The sequence below is a fragment of the Carassius carassius genome, chromosome 46 (genome assembly GCF_963082965.1).
Source record: "Carassius carassius chromosome 46, fCarCar2.1, whole genome shotgun sequence".
Classification (NCBI taxonomy): domain Eukaryota; kingdom Metazoa; phylum Chordata; class Actinopteri; order Cypriniformes; family Cyprinidae; genus Carassius; species Carassius carassius.
In genome coordinates, this window is record NC_081800.1 from 6,343,525 (window position 1) to 6,365,017 (window position 21,493).

The following is a 21,493-nucleotide window of genomic DNA, read 5'->3' on the forward strand; positions in this document are numbered from 1 at the left end:
TTTTTATCAGACAGAACTTCTGGTGAAATACAAACCCGATTCCAAAAAAAGTTGGGACACTGTACAAATTGTAAATAAAAACAAAATGCAGTGATGTGGAAGTTTCAAATTTCAATATTTTATTCAGAACACGACATAGATGACATATCAAATGTTTAAACTGAGACCTTCATTCATCTTCAGAACACAAATTAAGACATTTTTGATGAAATCTGACAGCTCTCTGTCCCTCCCATAGACAGCAAAACAACTGCAATGTCAACACGATTTCATGAAAGTGCACATAAAAAGTACGCCAAATAAAAATGAAAACTTGTGGTATTGATATGCAAAAATGGACTTTGGCGTGTATATGCCACATGATGGGTAGGATTGGGGTTGTGGGGTAGATGCGTATCATATGTGCACGAAAACTGCATATAATATGCATGCCAACAAATTTTGCATCTTATGTATCTGAAAACTGCACGTTATATGCATGCCAAATACGAGCGTAGCATGTACAGGCCAAAGTCCATTTTTGAGTATCAATACCACGAGATTTCATTTTTATTTGGTGTAATATTTATAAGCATTTTCATGAGACCAGGCTCCTTAATTTTTGTTTCTGAAGATGAATGAAGGTCTTATGGGTTTGGAACGACATAAAGGTGAATAATTCATGACAGAATTTTCATTTTTGGGTGAACTAACCCTTTAAATATACATTTTTAACAAATATTTTTAACAATGAGGACATAAAATGTTCTCACATCAGTTGTCAAAATATTTCTTTATTAGTAAGGACATTGGGCCCTAAAAGCCAGTTTCAGACTAAGAACAATAACTAATTGATAACTTTGATAAATTGATAATTGATAACTTTGATAGATTGATAATTGATAACTTTGATAAATTGATTATGTTCATTGTAAGCATGTGCTGCAGTTGCTGTTTTAAATGATTGTGCTCTTTAAATTCAGGTGGATTCTGATCAGCTATCAATGGTTTTATTGTTCATGAGCTGGAAAAAATCATTCTGAAATTGATTCCATTGATATTGTTGCTCTGTGCCATTATCATTGTGATGTGGACTCCACTGTTGTCTTAAATTTAGAATAGTTTTTACAACTTAATAGTTTTTGATATAATTATTGTTTTTGCCTGTACACCTGTGACACAATTAAAAAAATAATAATAACAATAATAATAAACCTTGAGTAATGATGTAGGGAATCTACAGTACTAAATTATGAACTCTAATACATAAACAATTCTGATGTATTTGAGTTCTAATGCTTATCAAATGTTAACTGAAACCTTTAAGATACATACTATGATGAAATGAACTATTAGACCCTGTCTTTTACTGAATTTACTGAGAGCTTATTTTATGCTTCTCCCAGTATATTATTTATTAGATTCGAGTATTTGAGCAACGGCCTTATTCTTATGTGTCAGTGTATTTGTGAAATATTTCTCACTGTTATATTTTATTTGGCTTGATCTTATCCTGTTGTGACAGGACTGTGGGTGAAAGTAACCCGAACTACATTAAAGCAGAATTTGGAAAAGGCTGTGATGGAATTTTGCTTTGTTTTATCAAAATGACGTTCTCTGCTCCTGTTAGTCTAGTTGTGGAAACAGAAATTGCTGGGGGTAGTTGTCACACTTTTTCAATCCAGTGGAAATTGTAATGCTTATTTTACAAAACTCAGTTTCTGTATACCATGGGAGGGATTCCTTGAAGTCTTGTCTATAAAAAAAGAAAACAACTAAAGAAGCTATTTGGTATTTTCACTGTTACAGCCCTGAAAAAAAATATACATTTTGTGACAACATGCCAAAATTGTGACAACTTCACCTAATCTGACATTGATAAAAATTACTCTTGTTCCGAGAGCACAGTACCTTAAACAAATAGTTGACTAAAGTTTTTTTTTTGTTATTGATTATTTGTTAACCAGCAACTATAGCAATAATATGACAGACATTTTAAATTGAAGGACAGCATATATATATATATATATTAGTGAAATATTTAGAATTATTTATAATATACTTTTATACTATACTTCATAATAAAATGTATTATACAAATTCATTAAACTATTACATTATAGTAATTGAATGTCCTTTTTATTAATTCATTTTATTGCAGTTTTATTTTTAATTTATTCAAGTTACTTCAAAGGCAACATTTCTAATTTGCATTTAAATACTTTGTTTTTCATCTATTTATGTTTTACTTCATCTTTATTTCAGTACACAAAAAAGCTAAACATTTTAATAGATGTAGTTTTGATATTTTGATTTAAAATTCTTACGACACTGATATATAGACAACTTTTATGCTTTTTATGCTTGTTGATTAGACAAATGTACTTGGTTAGTTTTGTGGCTAAATATAACGTAACTTTAAAAAAGACATGAATAAAAGTAGATTAAGCGAGGAGTGTCTTTACTGCCTCTCTGTACTTGAAGTTATTTTCTTGTTTATCTCTCAGGGAAAACTAAACATTCCTAAGTCTAACATTCAACAACTAAAAATATGTAAACCGTTTAAATCATTTCTATTGTATTGCGTCCTGTCTTCAATGTGAAATTTGTTGTGAGGTTTGTGACTTGAATTCAGGCCGCAGATGACTCTGCTTGCATCCCAACACTCGTGGGGTGTCCCACAGTCTCTGAATCGTAACACTTGCTCTGATTTCGATTGCCAGAAAGCATTACTGCCTGTTGTTTGCAGGGTCCTGGTTTTGATGGATTGAGTTTTGCCTGTACATTTGAAGGTCATAGTTACCATGGGACTGTTAGTAAACAGCGAGGGTTGGCCATTTTGGCCAGTCTGTGGGCTGGGATGAAAGCCTTTAGGACATTTGGGCACTGAATGTCAGATATATCTGCCAGAATAACAGAGCTGGCAGGGGTTTAAAGGTCTTTGACTAAACCACTGTGAATCTCTGCATTGCTAGTACTGTAGATTTATTTGGGTGACCAGATGGAGCTTTATAGTATTTGGAAAGAGTTTTGTTGGCTTAACAAAATTTGATTGATATAATCACCTGCTTTGATTCTAAAGCAAGTATTTCAAATAACGACTGTACTTTCACTTGAATTCTTTCACAAGACTCGTAACCACTAATGCCAAATCCTTCCCATTTGGCAGGATTTTGCTTAGAGAAGCTCTTGAGGAAATTTTCCCAGATTTGGTTAAACAGCCAATGTAATTTGTGTTTAAATGCAACAGGTGGGAATGTATTTGTGAGTACCATTTAAATAGAGTAGTTTCTTTTAGCTTCTGTAGTGACTTCACTTCTTTTACTTTGCGACTCTTTGGCCAGGGTTTCCTAGGCTTTTTTATCAACTGAAATATCTTATATCGTTGTTACTGTAATTTTGTAAGCATTGACGCTTACACAAAAAGAGTCATCATAACAAGGCCGATAGCGATGGCCTTTCATCCAAAATCCACCATTTCCACCTGCTCAGAGCAATGCCTTTAGAGCTGAAGATGTTTGTTTGAAATGGTACTTCAAACCATTGTAACTCCTATATAGGATACAGAAAATGCATGTCAGACATCCAGTACTATACAAACCCAAAACCAGTGTCTTACATGTTTTCCTTTATATTGGTGAAGTTACCTCTCATATTGAATTTGCATTGAAGGATTTTTCATCAACAAACCAATGGCTATGGAGAGGACAGAAGAGAATAAGTGGGCATGCAATTCAGAAACAAGCACTGGTTCTTAGTTTCTAATGGTGTTTGTTCCCCTTTTTTCTCAGCTTCTGATTTGGTGCCACCATGAGTGGGGGAGTGAATGTGAAGAGTCTTCCACGAGTCCAGCCGGGCTCCGGCATTCCTCTGCATAGGACCAGACTCCCCTCCCCGAAACCTGAGCCCAAGAGCACCAGTAGTGGCCTTCAGATACTGTCCACACATGTCCCCATTAGCAACAAAGCCTCCTGTAGCAGCAACCCTACAGCTGTCTCCTCCAGAGATGTGCTGAAGGACACCACACTCAGAAACCAGTTTCTGCTACTAAGAGGCAGTCCACCTAGTCAACGTTCTTCCACGAGTCCTCAAACTCAGACCCAAGACTCTAGATCAGTCCATAGCAGTCCTCAAGTTCGACGGAAAGAGTCCCCACTTTCGAGGGGTGCTCTGGATGGGTCCAAGAGTTTGCTTGACCTTCGGTCCAATGGCAACAAAAACTTTCAGAGTGGAATCTTTCGTTCTCATATGGGAAGAATGGAAAATGATAACAGTTTGATCTCAGAAGAACTCAAATGTATCGAGGAGAGCACTGCTTCTGGAAGCAGTCACAGCAAGACAGGAATCCCTTCATTCAGATTTAGTAACAAAAACTTGAGGCCTGGTCCAGCAGCCACTAATGTAGATATGGGTCTCCTCAGAGTCTGTCGAGAGAGAGTGTCCCTGCAGAACAGTGCCTCTAGTAGTTTTTCAGATGAGGAGATGTGCACCCCAGATGACCTCAGCCCGGAGGTCCCACAAAAACCACCACTCGTGACTACTGCATTCCCGAAGCAGGAGACCTGTGTTGAGATGCTCAAAGCCAAACAGTCACCTAAGGTCAATATGGCTGCTGTGGCACCTTTCAGATACAGGTAAGTTATGGAAAATGTACTGAAGGATTGTAGCACTACTTTGATTAAGAGTTTAGCTTAGACCAGGACCAGAAAAGATCAGAGGTGCTATTAAACTGGCGAAATTAACAAGAAACTATTATTTTAACTACAGGTTGAGAATTGGTCCAACCACACAAGTTTGCGATGTTATTTGTGAATGCTCCTTGGAACAACGGTTTCAGGAAATGCTAAATCGTTGTTAGTAATGACAGAACTTGTGATCATAGCTGGATATTAGTTAGTTGAGTCAATGCTTTGGGAAATGGACGCCAAGTCGTTGTATTTTGGTTAGTGCAGATTTAGTTTATTGTGGACCACCATAGTTGATGCTTTTCTCTAGCACCTTTTTGGCTTGCTATTTAAGCCATCAAAGCCATCTGCACCTCGACTAGCTATGCTGGTATTTTCGTCAAGGACGTTTCATACAGTAGGTGTACCACACTTAAATTCTTGTCACACTATGGGTAACCCTGGGCTAACACATTAATAATGCTTTTACCCTCAAAATATTTTTTTGAAATTGTACTTTTAGAGATACAACATGTTGTAACTGGGATAGTAACCTTAAAGGGACCTTATCTACCTTTAAAAGATGGGTATTAGTACCTTAAATTAATACTATGTACCTTTAAGGTACTACTGTAAACCTATTAGGTATATATTAGATACAAAATCACTTCTTGTAGTTAAAAAAGTACAGTTTTTCAGAGAGTTCACTTTTAAACCCAGGTTAAGAATCATGCTTACATTAACTGGAGTCAGATTCATGGTCAAGAGGTTGCCCTCTCAGGTCATCTATACAAGATTAATAGAAAATTAGTTAAATTTGATGCACATACTATTGTTAACCATGTAAATATGCAAATAAAATCATTAAACCAGGGTTTACAAAAAGCACTGTGTCTCAAAACTTGACGCCTCATGCTTAATTAAGTCAGGAAAGATCAAATTCACTCAAGACAAACCAGGATTACATTAGGATCTGTTTTTAATCAGTTATCCTGTGTTACAACTTTCAAGCTTGAAACATCCAAAAGACAATTATTTTAAGCAACAGATTGAGTAAACAATTTTTTATTTATTTATTTTGTTATGATGAATGGTAGAAAATCTTGCAGAAACTGAATTGAAAATGCACTGTTCTACCAAGCTAGTGTGCAACAAACTGAATTATACTTTGATTAGGCTTTATTTTAGAGGGTTTCAAGTGTTTTCCAAATGCCTTAACATGTTTTAACTGCTATACATTTATTGTATTACATGGTTTGTTACTTTTTTAGCAATTCAGTTCTGTTGCTATAATTTGTATTTCCTCTGCCTCTCCTCACATATGTCTTTGCCCAGCTCAATCTGTCTTTTTTGGTTTCTTTCACCCTTTTTCTCCACATTTCATCTAGTCTTGACAAATATGACAGTCCATCATTTACGCTGATAGATTAACCTTCTTTTTTCCCTCGTAATCTTTCCAGCGCCAAATCAGTCATGCAGTTTATGTTTCTGTCCCGCTCTCAGAGACTGTGTCGTTCCTTTGCTGTGTATGCCAGCTGGGAATACTTGGGCAAAGTAGATGCTTAAAAAGCTTTATTTATTTGTTTACATGTTTCCAATTGGGCTTTTGGTTATGAGGCTCTTGAAAAGAGCAAGCATGGTGTCTAATTAACTTTTTTTTTATTATTATTCATTTATTTTTTATAAAGACTGCAGATTCAGGAAGACATATCTCTGGATGACTTCAGTGACTGTTCCTCTGACTCAATAGAAGTCTGCTGTGATGATCTCAATACTGGTAAGTTGTTGGTACTGTCATTATCACTCTCATTTTGCATAGGTTTAAATATTAATCTAAATGATCAGTTATCCAGTTAAGCCCAAATGCTGCAGGTTTTCCTTCCCTACAGACAGAGTGAATACAGCCATCACAGAGTCAGTCTTCACCCCACTGCTCTGACACACACTGGCCTAGTCTGATCTTCACTCAGACAGGCATTGTGCCAGCTAGACCTCCCCCAACTAAAACGTTGTATTGTAAAAAGCTATTAGGGCTTACAAATGCAGATATCTCAGAGGCTCGTTTAGTGAGGGGCACCTGCCAATATCCCTTCAATAAGTCCATACCATGTTTTAACAGGTAGTCAACTTCTACTTTTATAACTTCCCGCTTTCGTGGATTTAGTCTGTAAGGGTGTTGTTTTATTGGTTTGGCATTCCCCACATCAGTGTCATGAGCACAGACAGATGTTCTACCGGGGACATCACTAAACAAGATAGAAAAAGTACTCAACAACTCCAACAAGTCATGAGACTGTTCTGCAGTCAGATGTGAAAGAAAACAAGAGGGATCTTGTAATATAGCAGAATTCTGAAGGTGGGTAGGAGAAATAGGAAAGCCTCCGCCTTGCAGTTCATCCTCGTCCGTAAAGGACGTAGCTATTACACTCACAGTAGCAGCAGCACAAGTTAAGAGAGAATCAACCTGCTTGCTATTGTTATCAGACGATGTTCTACTCACATAAGCTTTAAGGCGATTCACATGACATACACGATTCTTGCACTTTCGGTCCGGTGTAGCAACAACATAGTTGGTTTCATTCAACCTCCTTTCAATCAAATACGGACCAGCAAATTTGGCATGCAGAATCGACCCAGGCATTGGCAGCAAATCTAAAACCTGATCACCAGGTGAAAAGTCTCGTTTTACAATTTTTACATCAAACCGTTCTTTCATTTTTAACTGAGTTTCAGTTAAACTTAGCCAGGTCTCGTGCTTTACCTAGCTTTTCACGGATGGAGGTAACATACTCATCAACAGGCACAGGTCTAGATGGCTGGCTTAACAACTGACCACTTAGTAATTTCAATGGACCCCGCATAGTGTGCCCAAACACGAGTTCAGCAGGGCTGAAACCAAGAGACTCCTGTACAGTCTCTCTGGTTGCAAACATCAAATAAGGAAGACCCTCAGCCCAGTCTCTACCAGTCTCGATACAATAACGTCGCAACATCGCTTTGAGGGTTTGGTGAAAACTTTCCACGGCCCCCTGGGATTCGGGATGATAGGCACTAGACATTTGGTGGCCAATACCCAGCATCCCTAGAGCCTGCCTGAAAACCTCGGTGGTAAAATTCGAGCCCTGATCACTCTGTATGATCCTTGGTAATCCAAACGTAGTACAGAACTTAAGAAGCTCTTTTACAACCACCTTAGGCCTCAATGTACGAAATGGAATTGCTTCAACAAAACGGGTTGTCGCACACATTATTGTGAAGATATACTGATGTCCTGCTTTCCCTTTTGGCAGTGGTCTGACACAGTCAATAATCAGTCGGTCAAATGGATCATCTACAACAGGAATCGGACAAAGGGGTGCAGAAGGAATTTTCTGATTTGGCTTGCTTGCCATCTGGCAGACATGGCATGATTTACAATATTTAGAAACAGAGTTCTTAAGTCCAGGCCAGAAAAATATCTAGAAATGCGGTAATAGGTTTTAGTTATACCAACATGACCAGAAAGAAAATTCTCATGGGCGAGTTTCAAAACCTTTTGCCGATAAGTAGATGGCAAAACTATTTGCTGCACCTCCTGCCAGCCAAGCTCTTCCTTCTGTTGTTTCCATCTGCGCATCAGCAAGCCCTCCTCTCAAAAGTAAACCACCCCTGAATTAGAATCATGGACACTATTCTCAACAGCCTTTATGCACTTGACCAAAGAAGGGTCTGCTCTCTGTGCAACAGCTAAAGATAGCTCAGAGATAGCTCAGAGCTGCAAGATCATTCCCCAGAATCAAGTCAACACCCTCTACAGGTAACTGTTCACGCACAGCCAAGTTGACTACCCCACTAACAATATCAGATTTCAAGTATGCAATATGAAGTGGTACATTCACACAACGCATCTCAATTCCACGTACCAATACTTCCTGACCAGTAAAAGTAGTATCGGAAAACGGCAAGATTCCCGCAGATATAAAAGATTGAGCTGCCCCCATATCACGCAGAATTGTTACAGGCTTAAACTCCAAATCACACGATAACAAGACTGTACTCCTAAACAAAAAAGGCTCATACATCTCTTTATCTGTGTTAGATTGTACGGAATCAACAAGTGCAACATTTTTAGTCTTATAAGCACCACTCTTCTGCTTCCATGCTCTACAATCCGCAATCAGATGATTTGAATCGAGGCAAAAGAAACAAACTCGCTTGTCAGCACCCCCATTTGATTTACGAGTCATTTCATTATTAAACGGACGTGCAACATGCTGCACCGAATTTTCCGCCTGCATTTTGACAGTTGCACCCAAAGAAAAAACATTCTTGTGTGTCAGCACAAATTTGTCTGCCAAAACGGCAGCATCAGCTAGAGAAGTGACCTTCTGTTTGTTTAAATACACAACAATGTTAGCCGGAATGCAATTTTTAAACTCTTCTAACAAGATTAACTCCTGTATTTCCTCCAGGGATGTAACCCTGCTAGAAAGACACCACTTTTCAAAAAACACTCTCTTTTCTCTCACAAATTCAACAAAAGTTTGTTTGACTGTTTCCATATGCCCCCGAAACTTCTGCCGATAAGCCTCTGGGACCAACTCATATGCCCGCAAAACAGCAGACTTTACCGTTTCATAGTCAAGGGAACCTTCAATAGGTAAGGCCGAGCAAACCTCTTGAGCTTTCCCTGTTAGACTGCATTGCAACAGCAAAGCCCACATCTCTTTTGTATTCAGTGTTCAGTGTTGGTTCTAGGAACATTAAAAATATCCAGTTTTCTTGATGTTAAAGGAATGTTTTCAAAAGGTATGATGTTCCTCAAATGTTCTTTCAACTTCATTTTGATTTAAAATTCAACATTCTAGGAATATTGATTTGTAACATTTCAAGTACATAAAAATATCCAGATTCCTTAATGTTAGTAGAATGTTATGTAAAGGTTTAGTAAGATGTTCCTGAAACATTCTTTCAATCATTTAAACACCTGTTGTGAATAAGCACTGGAAAAAAGAGAAATAAGAACACAAAGTACAATTTTCTTTAGACATAGCCTTGGATGAACTGAAGATAAAATACAATAAATCTCTCAGTATCAGATAAAACAACTCCACAAACCGCATTACTAGCTCACTTACAGATTTACTCATCAAATAGACTTTATTTCTGTCACATGTCTACAGAAGTTCTAATTGAGAATTAACCAAAGGCGGACAGAGTTTCATTACTTGAGTAAAAGTACAGATGCCCCTCGCAAAATTTTACTCAAGTAAAAGTACTACAGTCAGATGTCTACTTAAGTAAAATTACTGAAGTACTTGAGTATCAATAGTACAAGAGTACATTTTCTAAATATTGCATTATTACTACCACAGTGCTTACATTTATGTACAGAAACATCCTACATGGAGTTATGAAAAATGTTAATGTTAAAAACTTTGGAGAATGTAAAAGGAATTGAAAGTAAAATCAAGTCATTTTCATCTTTTTACCATGTTTCTTTATTTAACATTTCTCACTTTCCCACAAGGCAATAGTACAATGTGAACACTCTGACAAACCTCTGCTGGAGTTCTAATGGATATTTTGCACCCACATTTGAACCTGACTGTGTTAAACACACCGCATACTCAAGAACATCAAAGCAAATGCTCAGCTTACATTAATGTGTAATATCAGAAAATTCAGCTAACAATTGTGTGTATATGAGAGTTTCTCTGTTTTTTCATCAATCGAATCAATAAACCTAAACCAGCAAAGGCGGCAATATAGCAATGTTCTAAAACACTTCTGAACCTGACCATGTTATACACACAGCATAGAACAAAGAAGAGAAAATAATAATGATTAAAGAAAATCAGCTAATCATCTGTGTTTAGGTCAGCGTACAAAAAAGGAAAAATAAAATCCAGCTCATTTGAGTGACAGTATTAAGCCCCTTCCTCTCACATTGTTTGAATTCAGCCATTATAGCCTCTCTGTCATCCCACTATACATGAATAATCCATCTATTAACTTAAGTCTTGTTAGAAAACAAACAACAAAAAACTATTATTGGAACTTTAAATGCAAATTCTTAATATATATATATATATATATTATGGAATATAAAGCTCCTGCAGCAGGTGCATTAGCACAACACAACAAGTAGCCTCAAGCTACATGACACAATTTAATTTATTATTACACTTTTATTTAAAGCTCACTTTAAAACACCATCGAGTATTTGTACCATATTCTGGTCACGGTTTAAAATGTTTTCAATTCAAAAAAAGATTTTGAAATATGTTATACAACCCGAATTCCGGAAAAGTTGGGACGTTTTTTAAATTTTAATAAAATGAAAACTAAAAGACTTTCAAATCACATGAGCCAATATTCTATTCACAATAGAACATAGATAACATAGCAAATGTTTAAACTGAGAAAGTTTACAATTTTATGCACAAAATGAGCTCATTTCAATTTTGATTTCTGCTACAGGTCTCAAAATAGTTGGGACGGGGCATGTTTACCATGGTGTAGCATCTCCTTTTCTTTTCAAAACAGTTTGAAGACGTCTGGGCATTGAGGCTATGAGTTGCTGGAGTTTTGCTGTTGGAATTTGGTCCCATTGTTGCCTTATATAGATTTCCAGCTGCTGAAGAGTTCGTGGTCGTCTTTGACGTATTTTTCGTTTAATGATGCGCCAAATGTTCTCTATAGGTGAAAGATCTGGACTGCAGGCAGGCCAGGTTAGCACCCGGACTCTTCTACGACGAAGCCATGCTGTTGTTATAGCTGCAGTATGTGGTTTTGCATTGTCCTGCTGAAATAAACAAGGCCTTCCCTGAAATAGACGTTGTTTGGAGGGAAGCATATGTTGCTCTAAAACCTTTATATACCTTTCAGCATTCACAGAACCTTCCAAAACATGCAAGCTGCCCATACCGTATGCACTTATGCACCCCCATACCATCAGAGATGCTGGCTTTTGAACTGAACGCTGATAACATGCTGGAAGGTCTCCCTCCTCTTTAGCCCGGAGGACACGGCGTCCGTGATTTCCAACAAGAATGTCAAATTTGGACTCGTCTGACCATAAAACACTATTCCACTTTGAAATAGTCCATTTTAAATGAGCCTTGGCCCACAGGACACGACGGCGCTTCTGGACCATGTTCACATATGGCTTCCTTTTTGCATGATAGAGCTTTAGTTGGCATCTGCTGATGGCACGGCGGATTGTGTTTACCGACAGTGGTTTCTGAAAGTATTCCTGGGCCCATTTAGTAATGTCATTGACACAATCATGCCGATGAGTGATGCAGTGTCGTCTGAGAGCCCGAAGACCACGGGCATCCAATAAAGGTCTCCGGCCTTGTCCCTTACGCACAGAGATTTCTCCAGTTTCTCTGAATCTTTTGATGATGTTATGCACTGTAGATGATGAGATTTGCAAAGCTTTTGCAATTTGACGTTGAGGAACATTGTTTTTAAAGTTTTCCACAATTTTTTTACGCAGTCTTTCACAGATTGGAGAGCCTCTGCCCATCTTTACTTCTGAGAGACTCTGCTTCTCTAAGACAAAGCTTTTATAGCTAATCATGTTACAGACCTGATATCAATTAACTTAATCACTAGATGTTCTCCCAGCTGAATCTTTTCAAAACTGCTTGCTTTTTTAGCCATTTGTTGCCCCCGTGCCAACTTTTTTGAGACCTGTAGCAGGCATTAAATTTTAAATGAGCTAATTAAGTGGATAAAAGTGTAACATTTCTCAGTTTAAACATTTGCTACATTATCTATGTTCTATTGTGAATAAAATATTGGCTCATGTGATTTGAAATTCCTTTAGTTTTCATTTTATTAAAATTTAAAAAACGTCCCAACTTTTCCGGAATTCGGGTTGTATTTAGCATTTTATATGAAGCTATTGGCTTTGCTTACCCTTACCTTTATTCTTTATTCATATCGAAATACCCCAAATCACACAAAAATAACACAAAAAACACATTTACTTCAATCGTCCATTTATTAGCTTCTTGTTTCGGTGAAGAAATGTCACTTTCGCTTTGTCATCATGGATGTACAGAATGAGGACGCGTCATGCAGAAGAGGTCATGTTGAACCATGTGAGATGATTGACAGCTGTGCAGCAAATGATAGAGCTCTGAGGTCAAATCTGACGCAAATCAGGAAGAGGAAACACCGCTCGCTCCGTTCGCTGTTTGAACTCTTCAGATTGCATAAATTCAGTGGAAAATTAATATAAATGTCAATCTGTATGACTAAATATTTTACTAACATGTGATAATTAATCATTATTTCTCCAAATATGCGCACCATTGTACTAATAGCCCTGGCGGATTCTGTATGTTTTATGTATTTGAACACAAATAAACCGGCGAAGACGAGAATTGTTTTATGAGTGATGATTTCTATTCATAATAATGAACGTTACAGATCAATTATTTTGCACTCCTGACATAAATTAAGAAATTAATGTCATTGCAAACCAGTTTAATCATAAACAGTGGTCAAATATCGAAGTTGGATTCTTAAACTTTTCTTGTGATGCTGAGTTTGTCCAGATCAAGTAAGAGTGTGTGATGTTTTGACGAGTAATTAATTTTGAACAACAATAATCCGGGATCACCAGTGATCCCTGCCGCTCAAACCTTAAACCTTACAGTTCAACAAACACTATTGTAATCCTGCATCATGTTTGAGAGGGAAACAACAAATTGAGGGTTTCCGAGATTTTTCTTTTTCCCTTTTTTTTTTTTTTTTTTAGAAGAATTAATGGGTACTTACGGTTATGGATAGATGTGGATAATGTTGCAGAGTAAAGAGTACAATATTTGCCTCTCAAATGTACTTGAGTAAAGTAATGAGTACTCCCCAAAAATGATACTCGAGTAAAGTACAGATCCCTCAAAATTGTACTAAAGTACTGTAATCAAGTAAATGTACTCCGTTACTGTGCTGCTCTGGAATTAACAGAGGTTTAGATTTTACCTCTTTTTGAAAACGTTTAGTTTATAGTCACCATCATGGGGATCAGTGTTTGTTTTAGTTGGGCTCTTGACCCTTGACTTATACTGAGTTGTTTTTTTGTAGCAATTGCACGTGTTTTCAGAAAACAGTTCTGCGTTCATAAAGCAAATGACAAACAACATGTCTGTTTTAATAACAGGCAAATGAGAGACCAGTTAAACACTGATATCCATGATGGTGACCACAAACGAAACATTTTCAATAAGACGTCAACATCTAAACTTCTGTTAATTCTCAATAAGAACTTATGTAGACGTGTGACAGAAATAAAGTCAATCTGGTTAGCGATACTGTAAGTGAAGCTGGTAATGCTGTTTGTAGAGTTTTTTTATCAGATCTTGAGAGATTTGTTGTCTTTTATCTTCAGTTCATCTAAGGCTGAAGCTGAAGAAAGTTGTACTTTGTGTTCTTATTTCTCTTTCTTCCAGTGCTTATTCACAACAGATGTTTGAAAGATTGAAAGAATGTTTCAGGAACATCTTAATAACCTTTAAATAACACTCTACTAACATCTACTATCTCTACTACACTTCTTGGGATGTTACAAATAATGTTGAATTTTAAATCAAACTTAAGTTGGAAAAATGTTTGAGGAACATTATGCCTTTAAAAACGTTCCTCTAACGTCAAGATGTTTATGTTCCTAGAACCAACACTGAATATTTGTTTGTTATATTCTTATAACAAAATTATGTTAGCTGGGTAACAATTGTTCAACAAGTATATCAGTTATTATTGATTCAAGAGCCTTTGCTAAACCAAATCTGCTGTAAAGAATAATTGAAAAATCTTTTACACTTTGGAATGTAATTTCCGTATAGTATGTAGGCTTTATTTGTAAAGGAATGTATTAATGTTCACAGTGTTTATGCACCCAAATTTCATGTGTACTGCATATTTGAAGATTTTTCACCTAGAAAACGTTGAATTAATTGCGCTGATTTATTACATTGATTAATGACAGTAATGTTCAACAATGCTGCCTTAATTTGATTAAAAATACAGTAATATTGTGAAATATCATTACTGTTTAACATAAATGCTTTCTATTTCAATATATTTTGTAAATCTGAGTCTTTTGTAACATTATTAAGACTTTTAGTGTCACTTTTGATCAATTTAATGCATCCTTGGTAAAAAAATATATTATAAAAATGTAAGGGAAACAGGTAAATTTAGCTCAAAGGGAAACCTTTTAAATTTTAAAGGGAATTTGAACAGAATCACTGTTTCACGGCTGATCACTGAGACGCCCTGTGATTCACTGAACAAGCCGTTTAACATCAAATCTGCGCTGGATATTAATATCCAAAGTATAGTGAAAACACTATCAATTAGCACAGTAACAAGATCGGCAGTTTAAGGCATTAACTTGTAATCACAAAACACAAGATCCTTCTCTTTTCAATATGAATAAGGCTTTATTAGATAAATCTAAGACATAAAAACTAATCTAACACATACACACACACTCACACATTCACACAAGTTGCAGGAAGATCTAAAGTTAGGGAAGAATGAGTTTAAGAGAATGGAAATGTGGAATCCCAAGTTTACAGCAATACGTAAAATTGCATAGACATGAACAACCATCAATCACTTAATTAGCCCTCGCATTGAGTTACTCAATGAGGTTAAAATTATATTAGATACGCCAGTACATATGTCTGGAGGTACTACTTGCGTCTCCTGTGTAAAGTTGTCATTAAAGGGGGGGGGGGGGGTTCCTGATGTCGCTGATTGGCTGGAAGTTCTGTGGTCGCTGAAGTGACGTCTTGGGAAGCCCTTGGTTGGGCGTTGGCTGAAGACGCGGAGTTGTGTGGCTGGTTGAAGTTGAACGGGCACTCGAGGTTGAACTCCGGAGACACGCCGTTACAAAACTTAACTCAGAACACGAAACTCTCAAACGGAAAAGAAAAGAAGTAAAGTTTGACGAGACTAGGTGGTGTTTCTTCTCATCGTGGCTAAGTAGCAGCAGGCTGGAACCGCGCTCAAAGAACAGTGATGACTAAAAGCATGGCTAAAAGCTAAAGCTAGGAAGCAAAGCTACAAGCTAAAAGCTAAAAGGATACTAAAAGCTGTCATGACTGATAGCACAAGCTAAAAAGCAAAAAGCTAAAAGCATACATTTATGGTGTCCTGAGTATTTAAACTGTCCTGTTGGCCACACCTCAACAGTTGTCTTGACCAATTAGATATTGTCTTGGCTCGGGGGTATCATAAATCATATGTTATCTTATCAAGCATGTTGTCCGAATTTTCCCGCTCTTGAAGGGTATAATTTTGGACATGATTCCTAGAACAAGAATATGATACATTTGACAAATAACTGATGGTCAGGACTGTTTCAAGCTAACAGAATTTCAGTCTGGTTCTGCTGGGGGAAGTCAATCCAAAGGATCTTGGGTAGTACTCTCATGGGTTTACATGTGATGTCCGGCGTTGCATCTCAATTACTTGCCCCAAATTTGACAATATCTTCTCTGAATTGAAATGGTCAATTATTGTTCTAATGGTGTTAATGTCGAAAGCTGTTCTGTGAAAGAGTTGGTTGGTTGGTTAACTTGTTTCTGACTTGTGGCACTAGGACTGATTTATGACTGATTTATGATATATGAAAAATACAGACCACAGGATTTGTTTGCCAGTTGTCACTTTCAGATGATGCACAGATCCAGTAAACCAGGAATCTGGCCCATGAGATCCACTTTCATGCAGAGCTTAGCTGTAACCCTAATCAAACCCACCTGAGCATGCTAATCAATGTCTTTAGGATCATTAGAAAATCACAGGTAAGTGAGTTTGATCAGGGTTGGAGCTAAATTCTGCAGCACACTGGCCCTCCAGGGCAAGATTTGAGGAACCCTGCAGTGAACTGATGATCAACTGATTATGTCTGCTAGGAAACTCACCAAGACAGTCATGTTGACATAATTTTTTGTCTGAATTTGTCAATTTATGTACAAGACTTGAAAGAGAACTCGATATTTACATGCCGAGACGTGGGTTTGGCACTTCGGATGAGTGCACACACAAATCTTCTCAGGGCACACAAGTTCTCATTCACGTATTCTGGATCTTGAATTTTGAAATCAACAAGGCTTAAATGAGTTTAGTTTAAACGCGGAAAGCAATGCGTGTTGTTCGTGTCTCACCTGTGCACATGCAATGTCATCAATCAGGTGATGACGGCGTAAAATGACCAGTCATATTGGAACATATGGCACTCGCATTGATCTAAGTTTACAAAGAGTGACTGGTTTGTCCACGTTTTTGTTCATTGCTGTTGTTGTAATGTATTGGGAAGCCAGAACGTTTATCCATCAGCAGAAACATACATAAGCTCAACTCTGTCTGTTTTACATGTTGTCATTTTTAACAAACCATATTACAGATGCATTGTCAGATTTAAGTTGAACCGCAGTACAAATGCGTGCCGAACCGTGGGTGGAGAACAGTACGGTTCGGCTTTTTAAAGAGAATAGTGAGTGAGCTATCTGAGTATGTGTGTTGTGATGAGTGAACTGCAAGTGTGTGAGCGTATTAGCGATGAACCTTGTGTGAGTGTGTGTGTTAGTAATGAGTGGTCTGAGAGCGTAAGCATTATGGTAAGTGGGCTCAGGGGTTTCATCAGATTTGAGATCAGATTCACCCCTCTTTGAGTTATACAGATTGAATTACACTTTTTCCATTTCAACATCTGCTGGCTTCCTTTGACTCAGATGGCTGACACACAAATACACACAAATGTGGTTTCACACAATATATTGCCTCATCTTTCGCACACAGAAACATCATAGCTTTAGCAGCGTAGGCAGAGACAGCTGTTATTTATGACTATGGTGTGAGATCCTCACAATGAATCACCACAACACAGGCAAGAACTGCACTGAACATGTGCTTTGATTCTCAAACTCCTCTGAAGCATTAAACCTGAAGTTTTTGTATTTTCTATTCCATTCCACTAGTGTCATCATTGTCTTAGCATTCATAAAGATAGTCAACTCCTCACGGTAGCCACAATGTTGAGGTCACATGACCAACTGTGTCTTGGGGTTTAAAGTTAGCAAACTTATGGGCATATCTGAATCTCCAGAGCTGTTGGAAGCATGCAGTCGGATGCTTTTTAATTGATTAATGGGGTCAGGTCAAGTCCCCTTTATTTATGTTGCGCTTTTAACAAAAAGCAACTTTACAGTATCAAATATCAATTACAGTATCAATTCAGTGGACTCAACATTTACTCAAAATTGTGATGAATGAACCCAGAGTTCACATCATCTCCTTTGATAACAATGTTGTATGCTACAAACTGAGCAAAATTATACAATTTGGAAAAATGTGCAATGAAATTCTGAGCTTGTAAGCTTGTAATGTAAATCAATGATATCTTTATAACAGCATAACAGACATGAACATAAAATGCATATACAATAATAATATGTTGTAATATTTTTTTATTGTGAGATAATTCAATGCAATAAAATTATGATTGAGAGATGAACAAAAAAAATCCTCAAAAGCCTGATGAATCATATTTGATACTCACATTTTAACATTATATTTAAAAAAAAAAAATAATAATAATAAAAATAATGTATGTATGGATTATCAAGTGATATAATTACTTAGTGGATCTTTAACAAAATAATTACATTAAGTGCAAGGTTGCGGTCTTGAAGCTGATGCTGGAATTCATCCTTCATAATATTACAAATGTGAAATCCATTTTGAACATTAGAGTTTATGTCAGTCCATAAGTATGACCATATAGTCACATACTGTGTGACCCGTCTATATGAAGTATAATCCCTTTGTTCAGGAGCAGATTTTCAAACTGCTTAAGGCTGCTTTTAATGCTTCCAGGATAAAAGACCAAAAGCTGCCAGATCTGGTTTATGGCAATTAATTGGGAGAAATACTTTAGTGTTTATGTTTACACGTTTTTGTCAGATTGCAGAGATCAAGGCCAGATTAATATTTAGCATATGGCTTTAAGGCAAATCAGCACTGGCCTCTTTTTAAAGTTGGCTCTCTAGAACTGACTTATCCACCATGCATGTTTTATTTGCTGAATTTGAGAATTTGCATTGAAGTAGAATGCATGTGAACTGACATCAAAAACCAGACGGATTGCTTCACAGGCACACATATACCAGAAGCATCCAAAATCATATTTAAGGAAATCATCCCTGTTGCTTGTTAATTGTTTGTTTCGGCACACAATTAACTCACTGTTTTACTATATGTTCTTCTTCCTGAAAAGTATGTTTTATGTACAACTTTATGAACAACAAAACCATCTCTACAGTCTAGCTGCAAAGGCAAGACTTTTTGTTTTGTTTTGTTTTTCATCTAATATTTGTATAATACATTTGTATTATATTTTTAGCACATTGCTAAACTGTATATATATATATATATATATATATATATATATATATATATATATATATATATATATATATATATATATATATATATATATATATATATATATATATATATATATGATTTTATTGCAACTTAAGAGGAATTGTTTTCAGATCTGGAAAGGGAACTGTTTTCTGGCTCAGAACATTGTCTGACAGTCTGCGGGAGTGTTTTCCTCTAAGGTCATCTTGTACTTTTCAATAGTTAATTTAAAAACAGATAGAAGACCCATGGCAGGATCAGTTAACACTTTACTCTGCTGAGTGGGAGAGTAGAGAGAAATTGTACTATTTCCTATCATAGTCATCTCTTTTAAACATGAAAAGAAGTATGCGAGGGAGTAGTATGTGTAGAATATTACAGGAATTCTCCTGAATGACACACAACCTTATAAGAACACATGAGTAAGTAGCCAATGCAACAGAGGCCATGAATCTTTAGGCCAGCTTTAGTCTGGCTTGTAAAGAGGATTTCCTTCTATTTCCTCTAGTCTCTGTGGCTTTGTGTGGAAAGCTTGGCTCTTGGACTGAGTCATACTCGGGTGTGGTATAGTTGAACCATTAGTAATAGTCTTTTCCCTTTTTAAGAAAGGTTTAACAACTGAGAAACTGTAAACAGATCATTTTATTCAACCGAGTGTTATGTACGGTTTAGACACAACTTATGGTTAAAGCTGAATGAAAGCATAATATTATCACCTCATAAAGTATTTTTTTTTTGTTTTCTTTCCTTATGATATTGCTTCCATATGTTGGGAGCTTTAGACGCTTATGGCAGTGGTAACAGGGGTGGCTATATTTATTATCAAATACATTTCATGAAATCATTCTGTGAAGCTTCTAGTGCAGTCTTGTGATGGAATCTTTTTAGTAGTAGTATCTTTATTGTCCCTATAGAAAAATTGCAGCAAACAGCAGGCTAAATAAAGACATAACAATAAACTGAAAAAAGGCATAAGATTTACTTTGAAACAATTTTCACTCATTTTTTTTTACTTAAAATGACAAAGATAGACAAAGGTTCAAATCAACATGGAATACCAAAACTTCTCTTGCAAATATTACATAGATTGTTCGTAGAAAATGTATTTTAAATAATTTTTTAACAGCTAATTTTAATATATCTATTGATAATGTTTTATTTTATACATTTACAAAACTTCAGGTTTATATCACTCCTTCCACATAAAATAATTTGACACACATAAGACAAGACACTAGTGGACAGCAGTCTCTTCAGAAACAAACTGACAAATGGGACATATAATTGCACTTTGAATGTTTGACTCAGCTAAATTTTGAGTAACTCTGAAGTTTGTCCAGCAATTTTGCAATGGTGTCTGGGTCATCAGCACCGGACAGTCGGCTCAGTGTTGAAGCCCTGTGAGCGAGAGACGAGTTGGCGACCTGTGGTGAATTTTACATGAGTGGAGCTATCCTGAGCTCATGTTCAAAACAGAGTGCTGTTTATAAGCAAGGTCTCCCCCATGCACAGATCTAGCTCTGTGCGTTATTCCTTCCACTTTATGTCAGGTGTGACATTAATGTGTCTACAGGGAGTAACTTTGGACTAGCCTGCTGGTTTGGAACTGTTTGCTTCCTTGTATAAGGCCTGATATTAGAAATGTGGTTAACACATTTGGTGTAAATACTTTGTGTAACTGTTTTTAAGATGAACATACTTTAAATAATGTGTTACTAGTTTTTGATGAAAAAACAAAATCCCTAACTTAAGCCATATTAAGGGACCAAAGTATCGTTGTGGTGGGATTTTAGAGTAAGCAACCACCTAGCAACACCTTAGCAACTACCCAAAACATGGGAACTGCATAATGATATGCTAAAACCAACCAGAGGATTTCAGTAGAAATTTCTTCAGAAAATATGGTGAAAAGGTAATTTATTTTTTAAATGCTTTGGTGGTTTTCGGTAAGATCCAGAAAAAAAGAAAAAAACTGACTGACCAGTGGTATGCAAATTATATATTTTTGAATACTGTCCATAACAGTCCAACCTTGTTTTCATTTAAAGCTATTTGCTGCATTTGAATATTTCTGTTTGCACTTTGGATTTCCGCCAAAATCTGCAGATATTTCTGGAACTTTCATATACGTTGTTCAACTATTTTTCTTATCGACTAAGGGTTTTAAGTTCAGGAATTAGTGCATCAAGTGCATGATGGGAAAAAACTGAAGTTTTAACACCAGCATATTAATGAATCAGGTAATGCATCACTTTGAAAGCATGCACTTGAGTCTATTGAATCAATAACAGATAATTGTTGAAACATGTTGGAATTTATTTTATAAGTGCAGTAGTAGTGCCTTCAAATCTACTAAAAATGCAGAAAGAATACTAAATTGAGTTATTCCTTTTAATCCTGGTTTATCAACCCAGTGT

General features: G+C 36.5%; 1 protein-coding gene across 1 annotated transcript in view; it reads left to right on the plus strand.

The window, feature by feature from the left end:
- The first annotated feature begins 3,774 nt into the window (after window positions 1-3,774).
- LOC132129787 (neuron navigator 1-like) overlaps window positions 3,775-21,493 on the plus strand; it is a 134,050-nt gene continuing 116,331 nt past the window's right edge. Inside the window, exons 1-2 of the mRNA XM_059541550.1 lie at window positions 3,775-4,613; window positions 6,332-6,420. Coding sequence (XP_059397533.1) covers window positions 3,790-4,613; window positions 6,332-6,420 — 913 coding nt within the window. The 5' untranslated portion in view covers window positions 3,775-3,789. The remainder of the gene's footprint in view (window positions 4,614-6,331; window positions 6,421-21,493) is intronic.